The sequence below is a fragment of the Corvus hawaiiensis genome, chromosome 26 (assembly GCF_020740725.1).
Source record: "Corvus hawaiiensis isolate bCorHaw1 chromosome 26, bCorHaw1.pri.cur, whole genome shotgun sequence".
NCBI classification, from domain to species: domain Eukaryota; kingdom Metazoa; phylum Chordata; class Aves; order Passeriformes; family Corvidae; genus Corvus; species Corvus hawaiiensis.
In genome coordinates, this window is record NC_063238.1 from 19,183,143 (window position 1) to 19,206,998 (window position 23,856).

The 23,856-nt window shown below is 38.8% G+C and overlaps 1 protein-coding gene across 9 annotated transcripts in view; it reads left to right on the top strand.

The window, feature by feature from the left end:
- Positions 1-16,599, top strand: part of LOC125316932 (Y+L amino acid transporter 2-like) — a 35,062-nt gene extending 18,463 nt beyond the window's left edge. For 6 of the 9 annotated variants that reach the window (XM_048286347.1, XM_048286348.1, XM_048286349.1 and 3 more), the window contains 2 exons: positions 191-274; positions 13,562-16,599. In XM_048286347.1, coding sequence (XP_048142304.1) covers positions 191-274; positions 13,562-13,860 — 383 coding nt within the window. In that variant the 3' untranslated portion in view covers positions 13,861-16,599. Of the gene's footprint in view, positions 1-185; positions 3,278-13,561 lie in introns of those variants that run through there. The other 3 variants (XM_048286354.1, XM_048286356.1, XM_048286355.1) reach the window with 3 other exon arrangements.
- The last annotated feature ends 7,257 nt before the right edge of the window (positions 16,600-23,856 follow it).

The window sequence follows — 23,856 nt, forward strand, 5'->3', positions numbered from 1 at the left end:
CTGATTAAACAAGAATTTCAGTTTGATTATTGACTTCTTTTGCCTTTAGCTATTTATAACATATGCTTAATTCAATTGATTAAGGTGTTTTAAGATTTTCCTAATATCTGTGTAGTGTTTTCAAATCCTCAAAATCCAGATGCATATCTAGGATATATTATAACTCTGTCTCACATTTTTGCCAGTACAGCTACAACAACGAAGTATGTTCAGATGCTCTTCTACTGTGCTCTCTCAGACCTGGACATAGACGTGGAACCCACAGCAGCTAAGAGTAAATAGAGTTGCCTCAGCATTGAGAACTGTGCCTTGACATCTCTTATCTGGAGCAATTTTTATCATCTGAAGTTCTCCCATATGTTCAGTCATACTAGACCACTAACCACTGTACTGTGCATCAGTTTGATGTCAGTTAAGTTGTGATGGTTTTATAAAACACTCTGTTTTCCAGGATTTCTTTTTAGAATTCTGTTCGTTAGTAGTGAGTTATCATGTAACATTTTGCAATTATAAAGCACTTAATGAACAAAGATTTATTAGTAGATAAGTGCTAAATATTAAAGGCAAAAGAAAAGTAAAAAATATTAGATCAGATCTTTGCAAAATTCAAAGTCTGTGTTTGAAAATAGAAACCAAAGTATTCATCTAAAAATAAAACTAAATTCTTGGCCAAAGTGAAAAAATATATAATTCTTGCTCGTAGGCATGCTTTGAGTCAATGTAATATTAGTGTTAAATTATTCTAATGCATAGTTCCTGGCACACATAGTTTGCCAAAAGCAGAAAACCAAAGAGTTTGGTCATTTAAGTTCTGTGAGAAATTCTCATTTGACGATAGTCCACATACATTACTCTTTTGTAGAAAAGGTATTTCCAACAAACAAATGATACCATTGGACTGAAGTACTTCTGCTTTCCAGCAGAACAGTCTGCCATGGAGCACTTCAAGGCATTGAGTCACATTCCAGCTAGTGTATATTCAAGGAAAACACTTCACCTTCTCAGACTGTCCTTTGCTTGCCTAGAAATATCAAAAGTGTGATCTCATGAATCATGCTGATTTTTTCCACAGTGGAACTTATTTAAGAAATTCACAAGGACAAATTAAAAATTGATGTTTTTCAAAATTCCTTGAGCCCTTGCCTAACCCTTGAGACCTCACCAGTTTCTGCTGACGTGATAACCTGCAGATCTCCTACTGAGCACACAGAGAGCCTCCAGAGAGGTCTTCACACCACAGAGGTGCCTGTTGCACAATACCCAGCACAGACACTTGCACTGGACAGGTGCACCCACCAGTGGGTGCCATGAAAGAAAAGGGCAGTTAAGAACTAGGGATGTTCTCTTGAATGTTAAGTTTTCAGTGTGGCACACAGGAATGTGCAACTAGTCCTAATTCTTAGTCTTTTGGAAAAGACAATAACTTCTAGGAAAAAAAAAAGCCACCAGCCTTGCAACCTAGACCATAAAAACAAGTGTTCCAGCTCTAATATGGTTTGTTGATATGCAGTACCATTTGTAATCCTTGTTGGAAAGTCATACTTCCTTCCTGGTTTCATATTTAAATGTAACATACATTGTTTCTAATTTGAATTTAACCATTTCTCTTCAATTAACCTTGACTTAGGTAATTTAATCTTATACAAGTCCCTGTAGCTTCCAGAATTGTTGTGTGTTATTTATATCTGCTCAGAGAAAGAGCAATGGAATAGGCAATTGTTATTACTTAAGCCTCTCTTCATTCCCTCCCCACACTGCAAAGGCATTTGGAGGATTGTAATGTCATGCATCAAGGGTGCAGTTTGGTTTGCCCAGCTCAGAACATCCCCATGTACTCTTGTTATATGCCTCTGTTACAGAATAGCACCACTGTGATCCTGCCCTATGATTGTACAGCAATTCTGCATTTTTGCCTCATCTCTTACAAAGCACTGGTTAGTGACAGAACTGTGGTCCCAGACTGTATCAGGGCACAGAGAGAGTACAAACCCTCCAAGCTGCACCAAAGTAAACGTGACAGTCTTTGCCTCCACAGAGTTCAAAGTCATGCTTGGTGCTGAGCCACATGTCACACCAAGACAGCGCTGTACCATCCTCTGAAGTTTTTCAATGCAAGACCAAAGTTTCTAAAGGATTTGAGACACCTGAGGTGACATTTCAGGTGGTAACAGGCATTACAGGGAGTGTAATAAGACCAAAAATACAAAATAAGACCATTCCCAAACAAAATTCTGAGCTGAGAAACTTATTTTGTTGTCTGTTCTTTGCCAAAATCTTTTTTTGCATGTATCTGTGTATTTGGTCTGGCTGAGATGGATTTCATTTTCCCCATAGCAGTCCTCACAGTACTGTGCTCTTCATTGGTAGCTGGAAAGGTGTTGATAACACACCAACATTTTGACTACTGCTGAGCAGTGCCAGCACAGCATCAGCGCTGTCTCCCTAACATTCCACTCCCAAGCAGTAAGCTGGCAAGATCCTGGGAGGGGACACAGCTGGGACAGCTGACCCAAATTAACCAAAGGGATTTTCCATACCAGATGATACCAGGCGAGCTATAAAACTTAAGAGAGGTAGGAGGAAGGTGGGGCATTTGTTAGTTGCAAAGTTTGCCCTCAGGAGTGATCATTCTGAAGCCTTGCTTCCTGGGAATTAGCTGGACGTTGCTCGCTGATGGAAAGTAGAGAATAAAATTATTTTTTCCCCTCTTTGTGCATGCACAAACTTTTGCTTTTGCTTTAGTAAGCTGCCTTATCCCAAACTCCAATTTGTTTTCCATCTTATTTTCTCTCCCCTCTCCCACTGAGAAGGGAGGGTGATAGAGCAGCTTGGTGGGCACTGGGTATCAAGCAAAGGTCAATCCAGCACAGCCTCTTGACTTTCTGGGCATGATACACAAGCCTTCATTTTCTTTCTGAACAGAAGAAAAGTAATAGATATAAGGTTATAAATGTAAATAAAATTACTGAAATTCTCTGGACATTGGAATCTCAGAAATGTTAACGTGATTGTTGATTTTTCACTCCTTACAAATAATACATGTAAGTTATTGCCAAATACCTAAAGCAAGTCATAGATGCTGCAAGTGTTTAAACAAATAAACATCTCATTCTTGGCAAATTCTATAGTTGTGTGGCTTTAAAGCATAAAAATAGTACTGTGAGAGAAATTTGCCCTGCTTTACATCTCACCAGTTGGGTTGCCAGAAGAGAAGTGAGACTAACTCTTTTTTGTGTTCTCTATAAATCAATAAAAAAATCGTTTATGGAAGGAAAAATTTCTAGTTGCTTTCAGATGGGACATAAAAGCAATTCAAGCCCTTTCTTGCTCTCAGGTTTTGGGGTTTTTTCTACATTATTCACAGGTGCTCAATTACACAGTAAGACAATAAACTGTCTTACTTTTCAGAGACAATCTTGGCACCTAGGCTAAGTATCTCATCATTAGATATCAAAATATTAGGAGGAGGCTGTTTTAAATCTAGTTTGCCAGCTGGCATCTCTCTGGTGCCAGGGACTGGGATGTGGACAGCACTGGAAGCCTCTGGAGGATGCAGCCCATGGAGGTGAAGCTTCACTGCAAGGCTCTACAGGAGCCTGGCAGGCTGCAGGGACAAGGGACCCTGGTGAATAGCCCACCTGCAGAACTGGGGAAGGGCCTTTCAGGAGCGACAGCTGGGGCAATACAGTACTAGGGATTATACTAGCTCTTATTTAGGAATTAAGGAAATACGGGATACTTGCCTTTTACAGAAAGTCACAGTTCTTTAAATAAAAACAGGAGAAGAGGATAGGTATCAGATGCCATTTCTGTGTCAGCAAAGGAAAACAGAAGCTGCTGTTGATAGAGGAAACACTGTCAGCCATAGCAAGTCTGAAGATTTCTGGGCTTTGCATGAGCCTGAAGAGGCATAAGGGCTGTTGTGTGTTCCCTGGATAGAGAGGAGAGGAAATGCCTTCACATATCAAGTAGGATGAGGATAGAGAAGTGTGAAACTACCTGGGAGTTGCACAACCAGACACTGGGACAGGTCCCAGCTCTGTTATACTGTAAGCTGAAAGGCCTTTGCTACATGTGAGACTTGAAACTGAAGATACTTCCTAATGTTTTTCTTGAAATTTACCTTCATTGTGTAACAGACACTTAAGAAGTATTATTGCGCAATCTTTCAATCTCTAGTACGAGCTTTGTCAAGTCCCTGTTCTGATAAGCTAACAGGTTTTGTAAATCTTCCAATTTTTTTTCTTCAGGATTGACTTTTTGATCTATGAGGAGTGCCAGCCAAGCAACTCTATGTGAAGTTCTAAAATTTTGCAAGTGGCTCAAAAGCTCTAAAATTAAAAGAAAAAAAATGTGAATGAGAAAAATAAAATGCAAACCTAAGTAAGATGCCACACAGTAAGGGGAAAATTAGCCACTTTGTCTTGTACATCAAGAGGCTAGATTATTACCACAAGAAAAAATTATAAACACTTTTTTAGGAGCACACATTTAATGCAATGGATGCTACTGAAAAACATAAAAGATAAGTGGGCTAATGAAATGTCTGGTTATTAGCTACCTTGAAAAGTCAATATTAGAGTCAGAAGAATGGAGTGGAATTTCACTTACATGACCATGGGTTTGAAACATGAGATGTCAACATTAAAGCAAATGATCAAGGGTTGATCTTCTTGGGAGGAATAAATGAGAATTAATTGGATCATGCTACAGTTCAATTAAAAAAACCAAAACAAAACAGTAGAAATTACTAGGTGTTTGAACAGCTATTCATCCAAAATGTTCTGTCTGTGAAGTGATAGAAATTAATACAGTTCAGTATACACAGAGAACAAAGATCAATTCAGAAATATATTTACATAATGCTCAGAAATGTTCATTTCCCAGAGCCAAAAACAACTGTGAGCCACACCTGCTGGAGGGAGGGATGGCAAAAAGAATTCACACTGGAAGAAAACCTGCTTGGTGAGGTTTGAGAACATTCTACCTACATGCAGAGACCAGAGGAGGGGAAAAAAGAAAAAAGAAAAAAGCATGCACTGGTTTAAAACTGTAATAAGTCCTTCCTCTATATAGAAGTGCAAAGGGTCATTTAGAAACAGAAGAAAGGCAAATTTGACAGTAATGGCCATAAGTTAAAGGAAAAGCTGCTGAACCAGATGCCTGATGTGCAAAAGAATTTCAGAATTATTGCAATGCACAATGTGCGTTCAGGTCAAAATATGGTCTTCATAGTGACATTACCTTATTTCTGATTAGACCTTGCTCTTGCTCATATTGTGCCATCATATGAGGAAACCTGCAAATTACTTTCACCTTCCTCTTGGCTAGGTCTTTTCTGTCTCTGAGAGTAGGTGAGCATGGAAGCAGAATTTAAATTTCCAGTGGAGTTACATTTGACTCCACAAGAGGGAGAACTCCTCTGCCTGATGCTTCTCCGGAGAAAGAGCCTGCTGGTTTTAGACCTTCTGCCCCGAGCAGTAGAACCAGAGCGATGTGTATATTCCTCAGCAAAAGCCCTGGGAAGTACAGGCTTAACTCCAGTGAAAAGTATCAGCTACATATTCTGAATAAGATATATGTGCAACAACCTGCTGCAAATTCCAATGAAGATAAGGTTAAAGTTCAAACATTCCTCTTTCCCTATAGGAATGCCTTGGTGTCTGTAGCAGCAGGCAGATGTTTTTCATTCTGGCTATTCTCAATATGTAACAGTGTGGGGTATGCCCAGCCCCTGCCCTGGAGGGAGGCTTGCTGAGATAAGGAGATTGCATAACCTCCCAGCAGAATCCCCTTAGAAGATGCAGCACTCTCCGTTACGGCGAGAGAGGACACAGAACCATGATCCTCTGGGAGACCCTATGTAGATCCTTTGTAACCCATTGGCTTTTACCCTCTCACACCCACCCTTGCATCCCTATAAGAACTACCCCTATTCCCCCTTAGAGATCAGAGAGCTCATCCCTGGCCTCCCCTTCGCGGGGAGCGGGTCAAATAAAGCTGCCCCATGCAGAACCGCCAAAAGAGCCTCTCGTCTCTCTCCTCCTGGTCCAGCCTGGGGTTTGCCTTGCAGGACAAGAGCTGAAATCACTCTCACTGAAATCCCTAAAGAGCTGACAGCCTGCTGAGACAGGCACCCCTCTGCAGAGGCAGCCCGGTGGCTGAGGGATCCCCGCAGACCTCTGGGGGACTGTCCCTTGCAGGACGCTCTCTCTGGTCGGTCACGGCTTCCTGGATCTGAGCCACAGACCCCATCCCAGCTGCTTTATAACAGCATGAATGAAAAGGATCGAGAACATGCTTTTCAGAATTTCCACATTAAACATAAATAATAAACAAGCTAATCATAGCTAATTGATAATAAGTCAGCTCTTTTATGGAAATGAAAAAAATTGTTCTGCTTGAATGTCTGAGTAGTTCTTCATCCTTATGCGCCCCTTTTTTCTTCTCTGTCTTTTTCTCAGATAAAACTTGTGAAATATCCAAGTGTCTCTGCTATTTGGTAGTGAAGAACTGTTTATAAAGTCATTCTTTGGAAAATACAATGCTTATACCAGTTGCCTGTTGACCTGCTGCAAATATGATGTCAGTCCATGGGCAGCTATGGCCTTTGTTCTATAGCTGTTATTTTTCCATATCGCTCTGTTGAATTCACTTCCATTTTAACTGCCTTCCAGAGCAATCCCCTAGTTCTGCCCACTTAGTGCAATACCGAGCCACCCTTGCCTTTCATCTCAACTTATGATATCCATCTGCTGCCAGTAATTCTCTCAATATATGAAGGTACTCTTAATCAGCTCCTGCTAGTAATAGCTGCGAGTAAACAATATGCACAGACTGGGCAAGATATCTGTAAGCAGCTGACAGCAAAAGGTAGCAAGTGGAGAAGGGTATGCAGATTTGATATTCTTTTCCTCGCTTTGCTTATTTTACCCCTCAGGCAGAGCACCTGTATTAGTTGTAGTGCTTGCTACAAATCCAGACGGTAAAGAGACAGGAAGAGTATGGGGATGCTGCCCAGTTTTGTTGGGGTGAGGTCACAAAGGCCAAGATGCAGCTGAACTTAGCAAGGGATGCAAAGAGAAATAGAAGGGTTGCTGCAAGTGCGTCTGCCAGAAAAGGAAGCTCAAAGAAAGCCCAATCCTGGAAGCATTCAAGAGAAGCTTGCATGGGGCTCTGAGCAACCTGATCCAGTTGAAGATATCCCTGACCATGGCAGGGTAGTAGGACTCTTAAAAGGTCCTTTCCAACCCAAATTATTTTATGATTCTATAAGTCTGAGTCTATGATTCTTCATTACTGCTGAATTTCAGAGTGGAGCAGAGGGCACCCTGAGCTCCTGCACTGTAAGTTTTTCCTCCTGTTGATATCCATGGCACTGTATTATTACATTCCAGGTTAGAGAAAGGATGGGGACTGAGAGCAGCTCAGCCTCCTGTGTGACTGGGAAGATGGATCAGCACAGGCCAGGGTGGGGCAGTGCAGTCTCCTGAATACAGCACAGGCAATCCATCTCTGAAAATGGTTCAGAGCAGGGTGCTTTTGCAAAATCAGTTCCCTGGAAACAGGACACTGGGCAAAAGTTTGTGACGGTGAGTCACCTTCATGGCTTCAACACCCTGGGCTCAAGCCATGCTGGTTGTCAGCTGCTCTGTGGCTCTAGCACATTGCTTTGGCAGAATGAACTAAGCTGTAACACAAACAAGGGCACTAGGAAATAAACAGCTGGAAATGATTTTTGTGTCAAGTAAGGCCACAATATATATTTCTCACTCCTAAGTGCACTCCCTGGCGCTGTAAGAGAAATGCTGTGCTCTGGCTGAGCACAGGCATCAGAGCAGTCCTGCGGTGCCAGGGAGATCTGAGGATAAATGACAGTGGCTTGAGCACAGCTGAAAATGACAGCCAAGTAGACAGAGCAATAGCAGTGCTGAGGATATGAGGAGGGCCACAAGTAGCTTTCTGCACAAATGGGACAGACACTCAGCATCCTTCAGCCAGAACAGGAATATTCACACTCTGACATCTACCAGGATATAAATAATCCTAATGAAGTGGCTGCTGCACTGGTAGACTGGAGCCTGTCAGCCTTTAAGTGGTGTGAGCTATGTGCTTGTGGTGTTCTCTCTGTGAGAGCCAGCCTGCCTGGGCAGTGCCTGGGGGAAAAAGGGAGGACAGCAGCAGGTATTCAGGCTCTCAAATTAATAAACATAAAAAAACCCCCAGAGATCTAATAGAGGAGTGTTGAATTCTTTTCTGCCTGGCCTTTTAGTTTCTCTGTTTATTCTTTAGTGGCATTTCAAACCTTCCACTGCAATAATGAGGCATGGAAAGGGCATTCATTCAGGTAGATTTGTTCTTTTATTAGTTACTTCTTGGTTTTAAAAGGAGAAAGTACTATAGAATCCAAAGATCCAAGTTAGGGTTTAACCAAATATATGGAACAGTTTAAAGTAGAAATGCAATTAACAATTGCAGAATGCAGAGAGCTGAAATGGAACAAAGGAAGGAATCAGCAATTGGTGTGGAGAGACACCAACCTTTCTGCAACAGCCATGCCAGCAGAAAACACACAACAATTTTAAAATGCCACATGCCTGGTATTTCCTTTCTCCTTTCATATACCAACAGTTTACTTCTTTTTTCTTTCCCTTGCTTTTTCCCCTACTCTTCCTTTCTTTACTGTTTCACTGCCATTACTAGAATTCACTTGAGAGTGATTTTACTTTGTAAAAAAGTATTAAGGCCAGCAATTTCTTCTCATTGCCTCCTTTTTCCACTCCTCCCCCTCAAGATTTGCTTTAATGACTTGTCCTAATTAAGTTTGAACAAATTCTTTATTATGTTCCCAGATTTTCTGAGGTGTGATCACTTAACCTGTAAATTAGAATTGCAGATTTGGTACCCATGCAGACTGATCATTATAATTGGTACCTGCTACATCCCTTTTAGCTTTCATTATATCTTTGCACTCAAGGAAGCTAAAACAGTTTCATTTTAAGATAAACAGGATACACTAAAAAAATAATATGTTTGCCTTTCAAATTCTTATTGCTTTCATATAATATTGTTAACTTTTAAAAAGAGAAGCTGCTGAGTACTATCTGGGTAAGAATTAGACCACAGTTTTAAATTTAAAAAAATACTTCTGAGCACATTAGAAATGGCCCAAAAATAGAACCAATGTTTGTGGGGTCAAAACAAGCTATATTAGCTGAAAATTTGACCAAATATATTTTCAAGAGCAACTCTGCCTTGCTGTTGCATTGAAAAAACTATTGCTTTTCACTCAAAAGATGAGTGATGGATGGTACAGACCTTCTTTCAGTAACTTAACTTCCTTGCAGTCTTCCATATAATGAAGGGAACTGTTTGAGACCTGAACTAATGATTTTGTAGGAATGCTCTGCAAAGCAGAAAAACAATCAAATCGATCTGAGTTTGGTCTAGGAAGAAAAGGATGAGCAGAAAAGTGAAAGAAGACTCTGAAACAGTCAAAATAGGCTGGTTGACAAACACTATTAAAATTGGCACTTCTTTTTCATAAAAATTATGCTTCTGTAAAAAATGTCAGACATGAAAAATTAATCAAGTAATCTTCACAGACCTTGGCTAAACTTTTAATTGGTGAGAATTTAAGATTTTTTTTTCCTTTCATTCACTCTGGACTTGGGTAAAAGGGTAGAAGAAAAGTTACTGAATTAGAAAATTATTTTAAGCTGTGATATTTTTTAATTACCAGCACATCACTGATGCTGGGTAAAAATAGGAGCCCATTTTCATCTGCTATAAATGGCAGAAATTAATACAAATTGACATTACTCTCTTGCCACTTAGTAGTCTGTATAACCAAGACACAAGGATTTAATTTATAACATTTTTTGGTTTTGTCTTTGATTGCTTGTTTTATCTCTTGTGCATTACCACTTCATTCACAGTAGCACTTACAAACCAGCTCAAAGATTTTAAAATGTTGTTGATTTTGTGTCTGTATCTTTATTGACCTAAGTCAATAATCTGTAGACTTCTTGCTCGAATTCCAAACTTTTTTCTTTATCAGACCTAGCCTGACAATTTTGCTCTGCATTCTCATTCCTGAGGGTGTTTTATATTTCTGTTTGTATTCAGTCTTACGAGGTGCAGATTTGCCAGTGGAATGGAGAGCTGCAAAGGCCTCCTATGGCCCTTGCCAACACATTGTTTCCAGCATCACGTTTCTCTTATTTAGTTCTGTGCAGATTTGATTCATATGGGGCTTTTCTTCCTTAGAATGTGAGAATCATAGTATCATTTATGTTTGAAAATACCTTTAAGATCATCAAGTCCAACTGTTAATCCAGCACTACTAAGTCCACCACTAAACCCTGTCCCTAAGAACCACATCTACCGTCTTTTAAATACCTCCAGGGGTGGTGGTTCCACCACCTCCCTGGGCAGCCTGTTCCATTTTCATCAAATTAAAATGCAATGCAAAAGACATAAAATGAAAAAAGAAGATAAATGAGAACTACACTACTGCAGCTATGTAGTACAAATATGTACTGTTTCTGTAAAAGATAGATATAAGTAAGATGTAGAAATAAATTTCAGCTACTGCTGTTGAGCAAGCCACTAAATCCTACGAGTAAGCACTATCTCTGCCCTATGGCTGTCTTATGTAGTGTATTCCTAGGTTAGTACAGCTTTCTCAGTGCAGTCATAACAGGGACACTCTGAAACTCATCCAGCAGAGCCAAGAAAAGCAATACTATTTTCTCCCTTCTCCATTTCCTTTTCTGTCCAGCTCTTCTCCCTTCCTAGGGAGCTTGTAAGGAAACTTTACCTGTTTCTCCTTCCATTCCCTTCTTGGTTTCCTAATTCATCCTTGACCTGATGCCTGTCAGCTATCACACCATTCTCTATCCAGCTGTATTTCAGCCCTCCTCTTCCCTTTCACTCAATCTTATTTATAAGCTCTGTGGAAGTTCAGCGTTTGCACAAAGTATTGCACTTGTCATTGTTGCAAGTCTATTGTTTATAATGCAGGCAGTCATCTTAAGCTATTTGCAAGTTCAAAATTCACTATATTGTTGCATATTCACAAACTTTCAGCTAGGAAGCATTCCTGACTGTTGTTGTAACCATCAATTCACACCATGGAAATAAGAAATCACCTTGATGAAGCAAATTGTTTCCACTGGTGATGATGCTACTTTAAAAGGATAGAGATGCTGTTCTATCACAGAATATCGACATATTATGGACACATCATCTAGATTAATTTCAAGCTGTGGTTGTATAGACTGTCAAGCTTTTCACAATGGGTACTGTGTTAAAATAATAAAAATCAGAGTGAGGAGTGGAATCTGCTGAAAATTTTATTTTAGCTGTTTTTACCTAAGGGGCAGCCATGTTCCAAAAAAAGGAAAATCTTTAGCAATGCTGTGGAAGGGGCTTTCCTACAACCACTGACAGAGTGGGAATCTCCCTTTGCAACCCAGCGAGGACCACTGCTAGGACCAGATGAAAGGGAAGTTATGGCAGCCTGGAAAGGCTGGGGGAAAAGCCCAACTGCCAGGGGAGAAGGAGACACAGGGCTAGCAGATCCCCACAAGCGAGCCACAGAGCCATACCAGCCCTTGTTGGAAATGAGTGGCCATCCCAGTCCAGATGAGAGCATTCAGAATGGATTTACACTCTAAGAAGAGCCATGTCATTTAAAATTAATTAAAATACTAATTAGTGAAGCCAGACTTGTGCTAATAAATGGTAAAAATTGGCTGAGAAAGGCCTCATACCCACTTGTCTACAGTAAAGTTTCCTTCAGAAAGAAGTAGGCTGCTAGGTCATGGAGCTTGGTTTACTGATTGTATTGATGCTGGCTTACTCAACTAATTAAAATCCTCATTAGTGATCTTAACTGAAAATCTGCAATTTTCAGGTCAGGTTTCTGCCTGCATTCATTTGTCTGATCCTGGGGTTAGAGCACATGGACTCAATAGCAGAAAATAGCTCTTCCCAGCTACCTCACTCTCTTCTGGTGCGTCCTTGACAAGAGACTTGATCTGTTCGACTTTCTTTGCCAGGTTGTAAATGTGAAGGCAAGAGCTTCTCACTTGTCAGATCTACAGAAGCTAATTTCTCAGCCTTTGAAAAATAAGGTGTCTGATAAAAAGGTATCAGTTGTATTTATTCAGTCACTGGCATTAGTCTGAGCAGTGTGTGAGCATAAACGGGGTGACTGGCTAAGTACCCTGAAGACTTAGTGTTGCAGCAGACCTTCAGCTGTATACACACAAGTTGCAACAGCACTCTGAAAACCCATGGCTGAGATACCCAGCAGTAATATCATTGTGTGCAGGTAACACAGACTTGCTTGGTCAAACAGTGAGAGTGAAGGATTTGCACACAGACGTGTGCAGGGTTGTGTATGAACACTGTTGTAAGTCAAGCACTGAGTCATCAGTTTCCCCTAAAGCTCACTGATGAAATAAGTTTTCCATGGCTTACTATGTCTTTAAAGGTCTGAACAGCCTTTTGTTCTTCGGGTAATCAGTTCACAGTACAGTGTGGCTGCAGTGCACTTCGGGATTTCTGCCTTTAAAGAGATTATTCTGAGCCACATATACTAAATACAGCTGCCAAGATTCATGCTGATTGAAATAAATGAATGCCTGTTAAAGCTGAATGTAGCTACATAAAACAGAAATGGAACATTAGAGTTTATGCCCTCTACCTCCTCCCCTTTCTCTCATGAACCAAGATTAAACTGGGTCTGAGAACATTTGAAAAATTTGTTTCTGTAATTAGAACCTTACCCTGTCATCTTGTCACCAAGCATGTTTTGCAGTTTGTTTCACCAATATTTGACTGTGTAGTCCACAGCTGCAAATACAAAAAACAAAATAGTGAAGAAATCTTTCCTATTTTTTAAGTACTGTATGTCTATAACGTACATCTCTTTAAACATTGCTGATTAATACTTCATTTCCTATATTAGAATTGTTATTAATTATTATCAATAATGGCAAAATGCTAGTGTAAATTGCACTTCTATGAAAAATAAATTTTAATCAGTTGCTTTACTGGAGAATTGCATAGTAGTCTCAGCTAATAACAAAACTACATGGTTTCTGTTGTTTTCTAAACATGGGAAAAAGCTCTTTTCCAGATGACAAATCCTTTATATGACAAATCCTTTATAAATTACTTTATAACCTTATAAGGGGTCATCTGGAATGAAACCATTTTTCTATATCTCATGTAGGATATAATCACCCAGACATATTCTGAATCACAGTTTCATATTCTGAATGATGATTTCATAGACCAAAGAGAAATATCACTGAGGGAGGGGATGGAAAAAAAAAGCCCAACTAAATGAACAGAATATGTACTTTTTTTTCTAAGCTAAATGATGTGTTAGATAAATTATTTTCAAAAGAACAAGATGAAGTGTTTCCTCAGCCAAACATTTGTATTTTCTTATATAATATTTCAAAAGTTCTAAGTGAAAGCATTAGATTTTTAAATCTGTGGGTAACATTAAAAGTGCCTATATTCTGTTTTATTTTCCCTACAGAGTATTTTCTGCTCATAACCCCAGACAGAAAACATCAGTACAGCTGCATCAGTCAAGCCAGGGTTGTCAAAGAGGAGGAGTCCCTGGGCAGTGTAGCTGTCCCAGCTACTTCATCACCATGGCGTGAGACGGAGCCTCACCAGCACTCTGGGGCCACTGACTGCTGCAGCCCACAGCTTGCAAGGGAAGCTGTTCCTCCACTCACAGCCAGACTCTCGGCAGAAACAGCCAAACAGCCCCATGTTGCACTGGGAAGAGCCATCTCCAACCTTTTGAGCACGGTGGTGACTGGGGGCTAGTGTGAGAGGAGCCTCGAAGGTGGGAGGGAGAGCCTCTGTGGTATGTTCTTGGTGACTGCTTATTTTCAGAGACTTGTTCTTCCAGAAAGCACTGAGAATTTATCTCACATTATATTTTGTATTGAACATACACCATTAGCTTTACAACTGGCTTTCCACAATATATGTCTCTACTGGAAAAGAATGAAACAATTCTGGTAGATCCAGATGGAAAGTATAAAAACACTGTAGGAAGTTTTGTCGTGAAAGAAGACATAATTTTAAAACAAAATATTTCTGCTCAATATTTTGAAATCAGACTATGAAGTACAGGTCACAAGAGCCTTTATTCTTAAATTAGTATTCTCTAAAAGCACACTATGCCGTTATTGAAACCACTGGCTTTTCCATGTTTTTTGTGATTTTGTAGGATGAAAAAAAAGGAAAGGCATTTTTTTGAAACATATTGTTCTCGCTGCAAATAAGACAGTTGCACAGTATGAATTGCTTTGGATGTGTCTGGCTTCTAGTGAGAAGCTGAAAGAGAAACAACTTCAAGTTCAGGAAGCACTGGAGATCAAGAACTGCTGCAACTCCCCATGCTACTTTTTTTACTATTATTATTTTATTTTCCGACGGAGAAGTGCTATCTTTCACAAAACTCATGGTCTGCCTGAATGTCACCCCTCCTTTCCACTCTTTTTAACCAATGAACCCTCAGAAAAGGTTCTGCCCCAACTGGATGTTCCTAGGATACTTCTCTCAGATGGGACACAGTGAGATCGTTTTCACTGCCCTTTGCCAAATAATTACAAGCTGTTTTCTCTGGTGCTCCACTAAGGAATATGATATGTGGAAGTTCTCCTGCAAAGCACTGTCATCTCCAAACCCTGAAGAATTACAAGTGCTCATAACACCACTTCAGTACATCTTCCAAGGTTTAATACTAAATAATATTGCTGATATTAATCGCTGTAATATTCATGTTACAAGCATCACAAAGGCCAATTACCCACCTGTACTATGTACTTGAAACTCTAGAGATTTCCCTCTTGTGGAGCACTTGGTCAGGTAGGGAGAGAATATATACCTGGAGCTTCGGGGAACAAGGATTAGAGAAAAATATTTGGTTAAAAGAGAAGGTATCATAAGAGAGATTTATGGGAAACCAGGGAGAAGTGGATTATAAATCATTACCCAAGTGGAGGAGGCACAGTTGTCTGGTTATTTAGACACAGACTGGATTCCCTACAGTGAACAGGACATTGTAGGCTGTTCACCTAGACAGTATGGACACTATTTCAGCATTGTCACCAAGAAAGACCATTGGTAGCAGAAGTGAAAAAGGTCAATGAAGATGAGGTTAACAAATGTTAGCAATGCTCATACACACTGATCGTCATGTTGGGCTCCTACCTAAACAAAAAGATTTAGGGAAAAGGTTAAATGCAACACCAGTAGCAAATCCTCCCCCACATAGTGATTCATAAGTGTTGTTTTAACTACAGTGCAATCAACATTCTTGACACATGGTGATGCAGACTGTACAAAAGCTAATCTTGACATCACTTATCCTCATTTTTTGATGTTAGGACCTGCTTTTTTAAAAAGCAAGGGTGTATTTTTAAGGGTTTCTATGTATTAATAATATATTTTATCAGACCAACTGCTATGAGTAGAAAAACAGGTCAGACTGTTGGATATGCACAATGTTGAAATAGCATAGCCCTTATACATCCTTCCCACTTGCAATTTCATGTGCTGGAACACGCATTGAAAGATTTATTAGAAAAACAATCCTGTTTTGAAATAGGGCTCTCCAGATCCTCCCTTCTAATTACACAGGCCCCAGCCTTACTAAACCCACTAGGAGAGGCAAGTTGCCTGTGGCCAAAACAAACTAAATGTATTTAGGCCCTTCACAAGTACAAAACTCAACCAACATCTCTCCACTACCAGCACAATAAATATGCCTTAACACAGAACAATCCACTCCTACGCCTGTAATTCTGGGGACCTTTTGTCAGGTGCATTGAGTGCTCTCAGGGTAACCCTGCAGGTGAAACTAAGAAACTACTGGGCACCAGAGAGAATGAACACACACAAGTAAAGGACAGAAGTTCCCCAGTTATCAGGGAGAGAGTATTTCTCAGAAAATAATCACTGCATTTCGAAAATCTTAGGCCAGACCCTCAAGGATTCCTACAACATTTTCCAAAGAAAAACGTGGCTGCTTTCACAAATCTGCTGGCTAGCAAAACCCTTGAATTCAGAGACAGTGCTTTTGTGACAGAAAAACCTCCCACCTTCCCCTTGATGTATCTTTTCTTCAAACTCCTCTTTCTCTCACTGTTTCTTCCACTAACTTTCCCTTTGAGATGGTCTGAGCACAAATAATGAGATAAGACAATGCACTCAGCTTGTACTTAGCTTTGAAGTCTTCTGCTTCTATTTCAGACCTGAAAAAGGACTCACATGCCCAAAAACTTGTCTAATTTTGCCAGTGATACAAGCTGGTCTAATAAAAGATACTGCTTTCACCAAGAAAATCTGTCTTGATTACGTCTTTAGGCTGTCATAACAACAGCACCACCACCATTATTCCTCATGTGACACAGTCAATCAGTAGATATTTTTTGTCTTTCCATAAGTGATCCATAAAGCTAAAATAAACCGGGCAGTGCATTTTTTTTAGACTGATGGCTCAGAGAGACAACTACAAATAGTACTCCAACCAGCAGAGCCATAATTCAGACAGAAAGTGTGTGTGGGAAAGGAGGGGGCGGGGTGGGGGAATTTGTGACTTCAGAAGACATATATAACCACCTGAATTAAAAAATTAAATTCAGAACCAGAGTAAGGTGATAACAGACAGATATGTTCAACTGATGACATCTAAAGGTCAAATAAACTCATTAACTAAATCACTGTTATTTGTGGGAAACTTCTAGTGTTGAATTAAACTGGTCATTATTCTTAATCAAACATTGAGGTTGAATACTTTTGCTTCCAGGTTTCTTTTTATTCCTTTTAAAGATTCACATCTATCGGGAGTGTCATTTTGAGAAGAAACAGAAGAGAAAAACAGATGTAACAAGAGAAGGAGATCATTTGCCAAACAAATACAGGGCTGAATACAAGCATAGAGTGAAAAAGGGCATAAGCAAAATAAGGCTGACAAGAGAGGCAGCCTGTCAGGAGTGTTTGAATAAGTATACTGGGGGAAAAGAAAATGGAGGAAATAAAAAACATGCTAATATTTTTAATAGATGTCCAAAAAGGCAAAAATTGGTGACTCTTAGAAACATGATGTAGATCAAAAGTGCCTGTGAAGAGACAGAGGGGAATGACACACAGCTTGATCAACAAGAGATGAAGATGATTTCTGTGGCAGCATTGTAATCTCCATAAAAGTCCATACAGCAAAAAGAAACAGAACCAATAACTTTACTAATTTTGCATCAGAAACAGAAAATCAAGAAAGCTGATTTTGGCCCACTGTTTTCACATAATTTCTGTTATAAAACGTTAAAATTTAATCTCAAACTACAGCACATTATAAGCCTCCATTTCTTCTAAAACTGATAACTGTTTCATATATACAGCTTAGTTTATTAAATTCCTGATCTGCTAAAGGTAAAGCAAACACTGCCACATCAAACTTCTTTCATTGACTTTTTCAGGGAGTAACAGCAACCTGTTTCCCAAGTATCTATTTCCTTGAAAAAGATGCCTATTTAAAGAAATGCGTGGGGTGATCTTCACATGTATTTTCAGACTTCCAGCTTGGATCCCTCAGAGTTTTAGTCATACAATCATTCTTCAGCCTTCTCTAAGGACAGTCATAACAACCAAACATCTGAATTCCAGCATAAGAATGTATCTCTACTGAGCATCATCTCCTACCCAGGTGCAATTGTACTCAATTGTCAGTGTTATAAAACTTGGATAAGTCAAGAATGCCTGTTACAGTGCTCCACTCCAGGAAGACATGGAACTCACAACAAAAGCTTTGAGATGTGCATTACCTATTGTATCTAATCTGTGCTCTTGCTCAGGGTATTTGAGACATGAGTCCTGAGCTCCCCAACACCATCTGAGCAGCAGAGAGGGTGTTTTGAAATAGACACTGAACTGAGCAGTGAGAACATAGTGTGGTGACAAAATTTTCTGCATTGGTTTTCCTCTGCAAGACAATGCTCCTCAGCTTCCCTGTTGGGGTTTCCTCTCACTGTTTCAGGTACAGTGACCTTTGTCTTTGATCTTGCTCCTTCTCACATATTACAAACTATGAGGAGCTTTTTCTTTTCTCATTTATATTTCTAAATTATTATTATTTTCTCATTTATATTTCCAAATACAAATCAGGCTTACTAACTCTCTTGCATCTCATTTACTTTTTAAAAGTTTACATTTTTCCTGTTAAAAAAACCCCACACATAAAAAGCATACAAAATACCTCAATCTTAATGTCACTAGACCAATTCCCCTGGGGACTGGATAATCATCAGGAAAGGTCCTGCTGAAATGTACAGAACTGAGCTAACCACACCAGGGGGTTAGTACAAACCACTCAGTTTTTCTCTCAAGAGGCTCAGCAGTTGCTAAAGATACTGGCATGTTGCAGAGAAACATCTAATTTCCTAAAATAATGCTGTTATTTCTTGCATTCTGGTCTTTCTCTACTAATACTCTGCTTATGTGAGTATTTTCCATTAGAATTCCTGTTGGATTTTCTGGTCATGCTTTTAATTTTCTGTTCATGTAATCATATTAATGAACTACTTGGGCAGAAGCTTTCCTTCTCAAGAATGAGGTGTCAACTGAGTTCATTTGTAATCTGAAGTATGTCCACCTAGCAACCAAGCTCAAAATATGCTGCATTCAAATTCCAAACCTTGTATTCAAAATTCTGGAATTCGGCAATCACATCAGCTTATTACAGAAATGGTAAGTCTGATTGCATGATGTCAATCTAAAACTAAACTATTTTGGTAGATTTTGTATTCAAATTCAGACAATTTTTTACAAATATTTCATTTAAGTACTTTCAAAAAAAAAAAGAAAAAAGAAAAGAAAATACCAGTTTTTTGCTTTTTAGTATCTCTGTTAATGCTGAGCATCTACATGTTGAACAGTCTTGTAATTTAATATTTATAGAAATTAAAGTAAAATTTAATAGTTCTGCCAATATAGTAAACTTTGTACTGTGCAACATTTATTTTTATGATCATTTATGTCTTTAAACTGTGACATAAGACCTAAATAATTCAGGTCAGGCAACATGATAAAATCCTTTGTTAGCTAAAATTTGTTTATGTATGAGCTCTTTCTTGATTGACACACATTAAAACAATTAATGTATATACTTGCTCACTGAAATGCTCGTTTGTAGTGAGACTACTATGCTTAGGTCAGCATAAACAAGCACAAGCATAAACCAGCATAACAAAACCACAATAATGAATTCCCCATTTTTACCAAAAAAAAAGGTGTAGGTTTTGGGGTTCTTTTGCAAGTAGTGTCTGTTCAAACAGTCATAATGTGGCCTCTGATGAAAAGACCATTACACTAAGTCTGTGATTTGCAGTGGAAACCTACTGCAAATACAAGAAAAAAAAAGGTAGCATGCAGTGGAATATGCCCTCGACCTCAAAATTCATCACTTTCTGTTCCAGGCTGAATTATTAGTAATACTTGCAGAAGAGACTTCTAAGTTACAGCTTTTCTACCTTCATTTTGATGAATTTATTGGCATGAACAGGAGTCTTAAATAAGATTTGTGGGCTAGAATCTGAAAACATTTGCACCACCAGCATATTTAGGTATTAACATTTGCACAGTTGCCATATTCCTGTTTCTAAGCATGAGCAAACCTTGCAAGAATGCATTCACCAATTAGATTATATTTCTTATTTGAAATATAACTTATGATTGGGCTCTGTTGATGGGTGCAGACAGTTCACCGTTATCGGGTTCCTACCTAGCTGTGTCTGACTTTTCCACTAAAAGAGTGCTGTGCTTCTGCTAATAAAGTCTTCTGGAGAGCAGTGCTTAGACACAGTCACTATCCAACTGTTCTACTTTCAGACCAGAGCAGAATTAAAATCTGGCCACAGAGACTATGAGCACAGCAAGCACACACTGGTTACCACCTGCCTATCTGGAGATACCATTTTATTTTTCTACAGTGACAGGAGATGCCTTATGCAATATTCATGTTTGGGCTTTTTTTTTCCCCACATATTTGGCAAAACATTAAAACTGAGAATCAGCAAAATAATATTTTAAGTATAAAAGTAAAATAATAGGAAAATAGGAAAATAATACTGTAACTTCAATAAGGGCATCTTGTGCAAGCATAATAAAAAGGAAGGCTCATGAGGCCAATGAGGCTGATAAGAGGGAGAATCCTGGCAAAAAATGTAGTTGCTTAGACTAGCAAATCTGATATGGACATAGTTTTTATAACACTGCTCAAGTTTACACAAATAAATGAAGTTCTGGCAATATTTTGCACCTAGCCAAGGGTGACTTTCCACCTTCAGCCCACACCTTGTATTATGTATACTTATCATTTGATTGACAAAACAGTTTAAGTTATATATTAGTGGTAGTAAGTTTTGGTATGAAGCTATAATTTACCACTAAACTAAGCCTGAATGTAATTTTTTTCCCATTGATCTCTGCTCCAATTTGATAGCTCTTTTCAGCAGATGGCGTTTTTAGAAAACAACCAGATTCCAACTGTTTCTACCAAAAGAAGGTCTGGATTCAAGAGGGGAAAAAAAAGGGTTGGCTAAATGCCAGTTACTACCAGCTCCATATCTGGTAATTTAAGCTGAACTCCGTTGACTTGGATGAAGCAACAAATTGATTTACAGGGAAGAAAGAATTCTCACAACTCCCTGCTCCTCAGCTGGCCATTAGCTGCTAAAGTAGGGTCAAGGGTTTGGTGAATGGTTCTCCAGAGGAGGGAGAGGGAAGTAAAATGAGAAAGAATTATATAAATTTTTTAGCAAAAAACAAAAACAAAACCAAAAAAACCCCCTGAAATTTAACATACAGAGGAATAATGGTTGGAGCAAAGTATGCTAAAATTTATTTGTAGAGTACTTCAGACAATAGCAGTGTGAACCTAGACTTAATAACAATGTCAACACACTGAAAACACAGGTGTGCTGACTGACATGAGGAAATGGAAGGACTTAACATTGTAATAAAAAGTACACAAAATACAAATGAGGATGTATGTTCTGCAGTAGCAACTCCATTGCAAGTAAGATGCTTCAATATGTCCCAAAACCCCTGGAAATTAACAAAGTTTCCTCTGCATAAAAATTATCTATTCGTTTTGCAGTAAGTGTTTTGTGCTTATTTTGCTAAAGAAATTAATTGAGCATTTAATCAAGTATGTGAAGTGTTAAAATGCTATATTAAGAACACTTTTTATTGGCAATTTGAGCAGCATGTATTACTTTGGTTTTCTGTTTCTGGGCTAAACACTACTTTACTTACAAGGTGAATGAGTGGTATTTGTGAACCCGTCAGTTGAATAGCCCTGTGATCATAAGATCAGAGATTTTCCAGTTATTTGAGTCACATTAGTAACAGCTCAGCTAATTAGCAATTTTAAAAGGATCAACTCACTAACAAATTAAAAGAAGTATCTGTATACAAAGAGAGATTGTTCGATTTGGCTCCAGTCTTGATAGTAATAAATAAAAGCATCTATTGTGTGAAAGCGGGGAAACGTCTCATCTGTAGTGATAGGGATTCATTTTGGAATGACACAGTCACAGTTTCTATTTTCTCAGTGTTTTGTGGGGTATGTTTTGGTTTCTGCTTATTGAGAGCGAAATTTAAGGTCAGAGGCTAAATGATGTCAAAATGCCTTCCAGTCATTTGATGTGACAAGGCAGCTGAGATGTTCAGGATGTGTCCCAAACGCCACAAATATGTGGCAATGTTTAATGGAACAGTGTTGGTGGACTTACTGTTTCTGCTTGCAGATAATTTTTCAAAAGTAAAGTTAACAAGGACATCTTTGAAAATATTGTCATGCCCCTCTAAAAGTGGAAATGCTTTTATTCTAAAACAAAGAGACTGCAAGAGAAAAAGTGATTCTAGAGGCATTGGCTGAATGCCCTGTTGCCCCAAGCACTGTGATGTCTTTTATGGATGCTATGAAACATCTCAGTTTGCCTTGGATTAGGACACTGGCAGTACAGAGCATGTGATCCCATCCTCAGCAAAGCATTCTTTCTCTTTGGGATACAGCTATGGAGTGATTTTTCCTAGGAGATTAGATGAATCTAGCCTGGGCATCTGCAATACTTTTTTCTCTTACATAATGGAAAGCTTTTAATCAGAAACGCGACACAAGCCAATAACAGAAGCCCTCTTGGTTTTCTCAAAGCAAAAGCAAAGACATCAAACAAAATAAAAAAATCCAATGACCTTAAACTAGTAGCCTAAATATGCAGCAGAGAACTCTTATTACTCGGAGAAAACAAGGAACCATGTGTTCCAAAGTGTTCTAAAGCAAGTTCCTTGCTGGCATAACATTATCCTTGTATCGCAAATGAAAAAAATTGTTAAAATTACTTCAGAATTGCTAGTTTGAACATATCAGGAGTACTATGAACACAGTGCTCTGACTTCCAGGGCACTAGTATCAGGCACTGTGGAAAGAATAGATGGTCAAAGCCACAGGGCTTTAGTCTGTGACTATGAAGTCAATAGATTTTCTAAGTGAATGCCAGGACAAGTTGCATAGACTATAGCTCAGCAATTTCTGAGAGAAAGATCATGAAAATACATTGATTTTAATGTATTAAAAGCTCTAGTGATCTTTCATTCAAAAATCTCTGTCATGATCTGCCATCTCCTGAGATGAGACTTTCTGTCGTTGTTTCATACTGAGCACAGTAATCCACTGCTGCCATAAGAAACATCACACTAGAAAAGGTAAAATTTTGGCTGGTGGACTGTGGATGCTAAAAGGCAGGAGCAGAGAAATTTTCCAGCTCTGTAGCATTTGTGAAGTTTTTCCTTTCTCATGCTTTAGCTGAGAAACAGAGAAATCCAGCTTCTCACAGCTTCTCTGTGAAAGCTTTCGTTCTCATGAGAACTGGATGGATAACAGTTTGTAAGAATGTAAACCATTTCCACACCTGCAAGTTGTTGTGGGAACTGCAGAATTGTTTTCAGTCTTGTGAGAATAATATTTGGAAATGGGTGTCTTACTGCTCAGCCTATCAGCTTGAGAGGTGGTGAGTGAATAAACCAATCATGTAATTTCTTTATTGTGAACTACACTATAAAAGCTGAGCTATTCATTAAATGAGGTCTTAGCTCTGCTTTGGCCATATCATTTGACCTGGACCTATGTCGGGATTTCACCATTCTCTGGGAATAACAGCGACAGTGGATCTCCAAAGATTGATTTTAAACTTCCCAGGAAGAGTCCTAAGGAGAAATTAAAAAGAGTCCTGTAGGTCTGGATTGCAGTTGAAATGATATATAGTTATATATATATTCTGCTAAGATAGTCCCTTAAAGTGATGGAGTTTTGCTGTTCTCAGTTGAAGCATTGCTAAACAATATGTTAAATAAATCACAACAAATAAAAGCAAATAACGGAACGGTATTAGCACAAAGAAAAGTCCTGTAAGAAAAGTAAGAGTTTAATAGAAGCAACCTGAATACTGATGTTCATATGGTGGTGGTCTGAGAGATGAAGGGTCAGAGAAAGGGTTTGGAGAAATTAAAATAGTTTTAAAGGAAGAGAAGAAGGAAAGTATATCTGACATTTAAAATAAAAACAGTGTCATAAGTATCTTCAAGTATTTAAACCAAAGTCATGAACAACTGAAGCTAAGTGGAACTTTTTTTTTTTTTTGATAAATAACATAAGAGTGAAAATAAATTAGTGCATACCAGAAAAAGCAAAATCATATAATAATCATATAATAACCATGCAATCAAGAAACTAAAGGCAACCAAAACCATCTG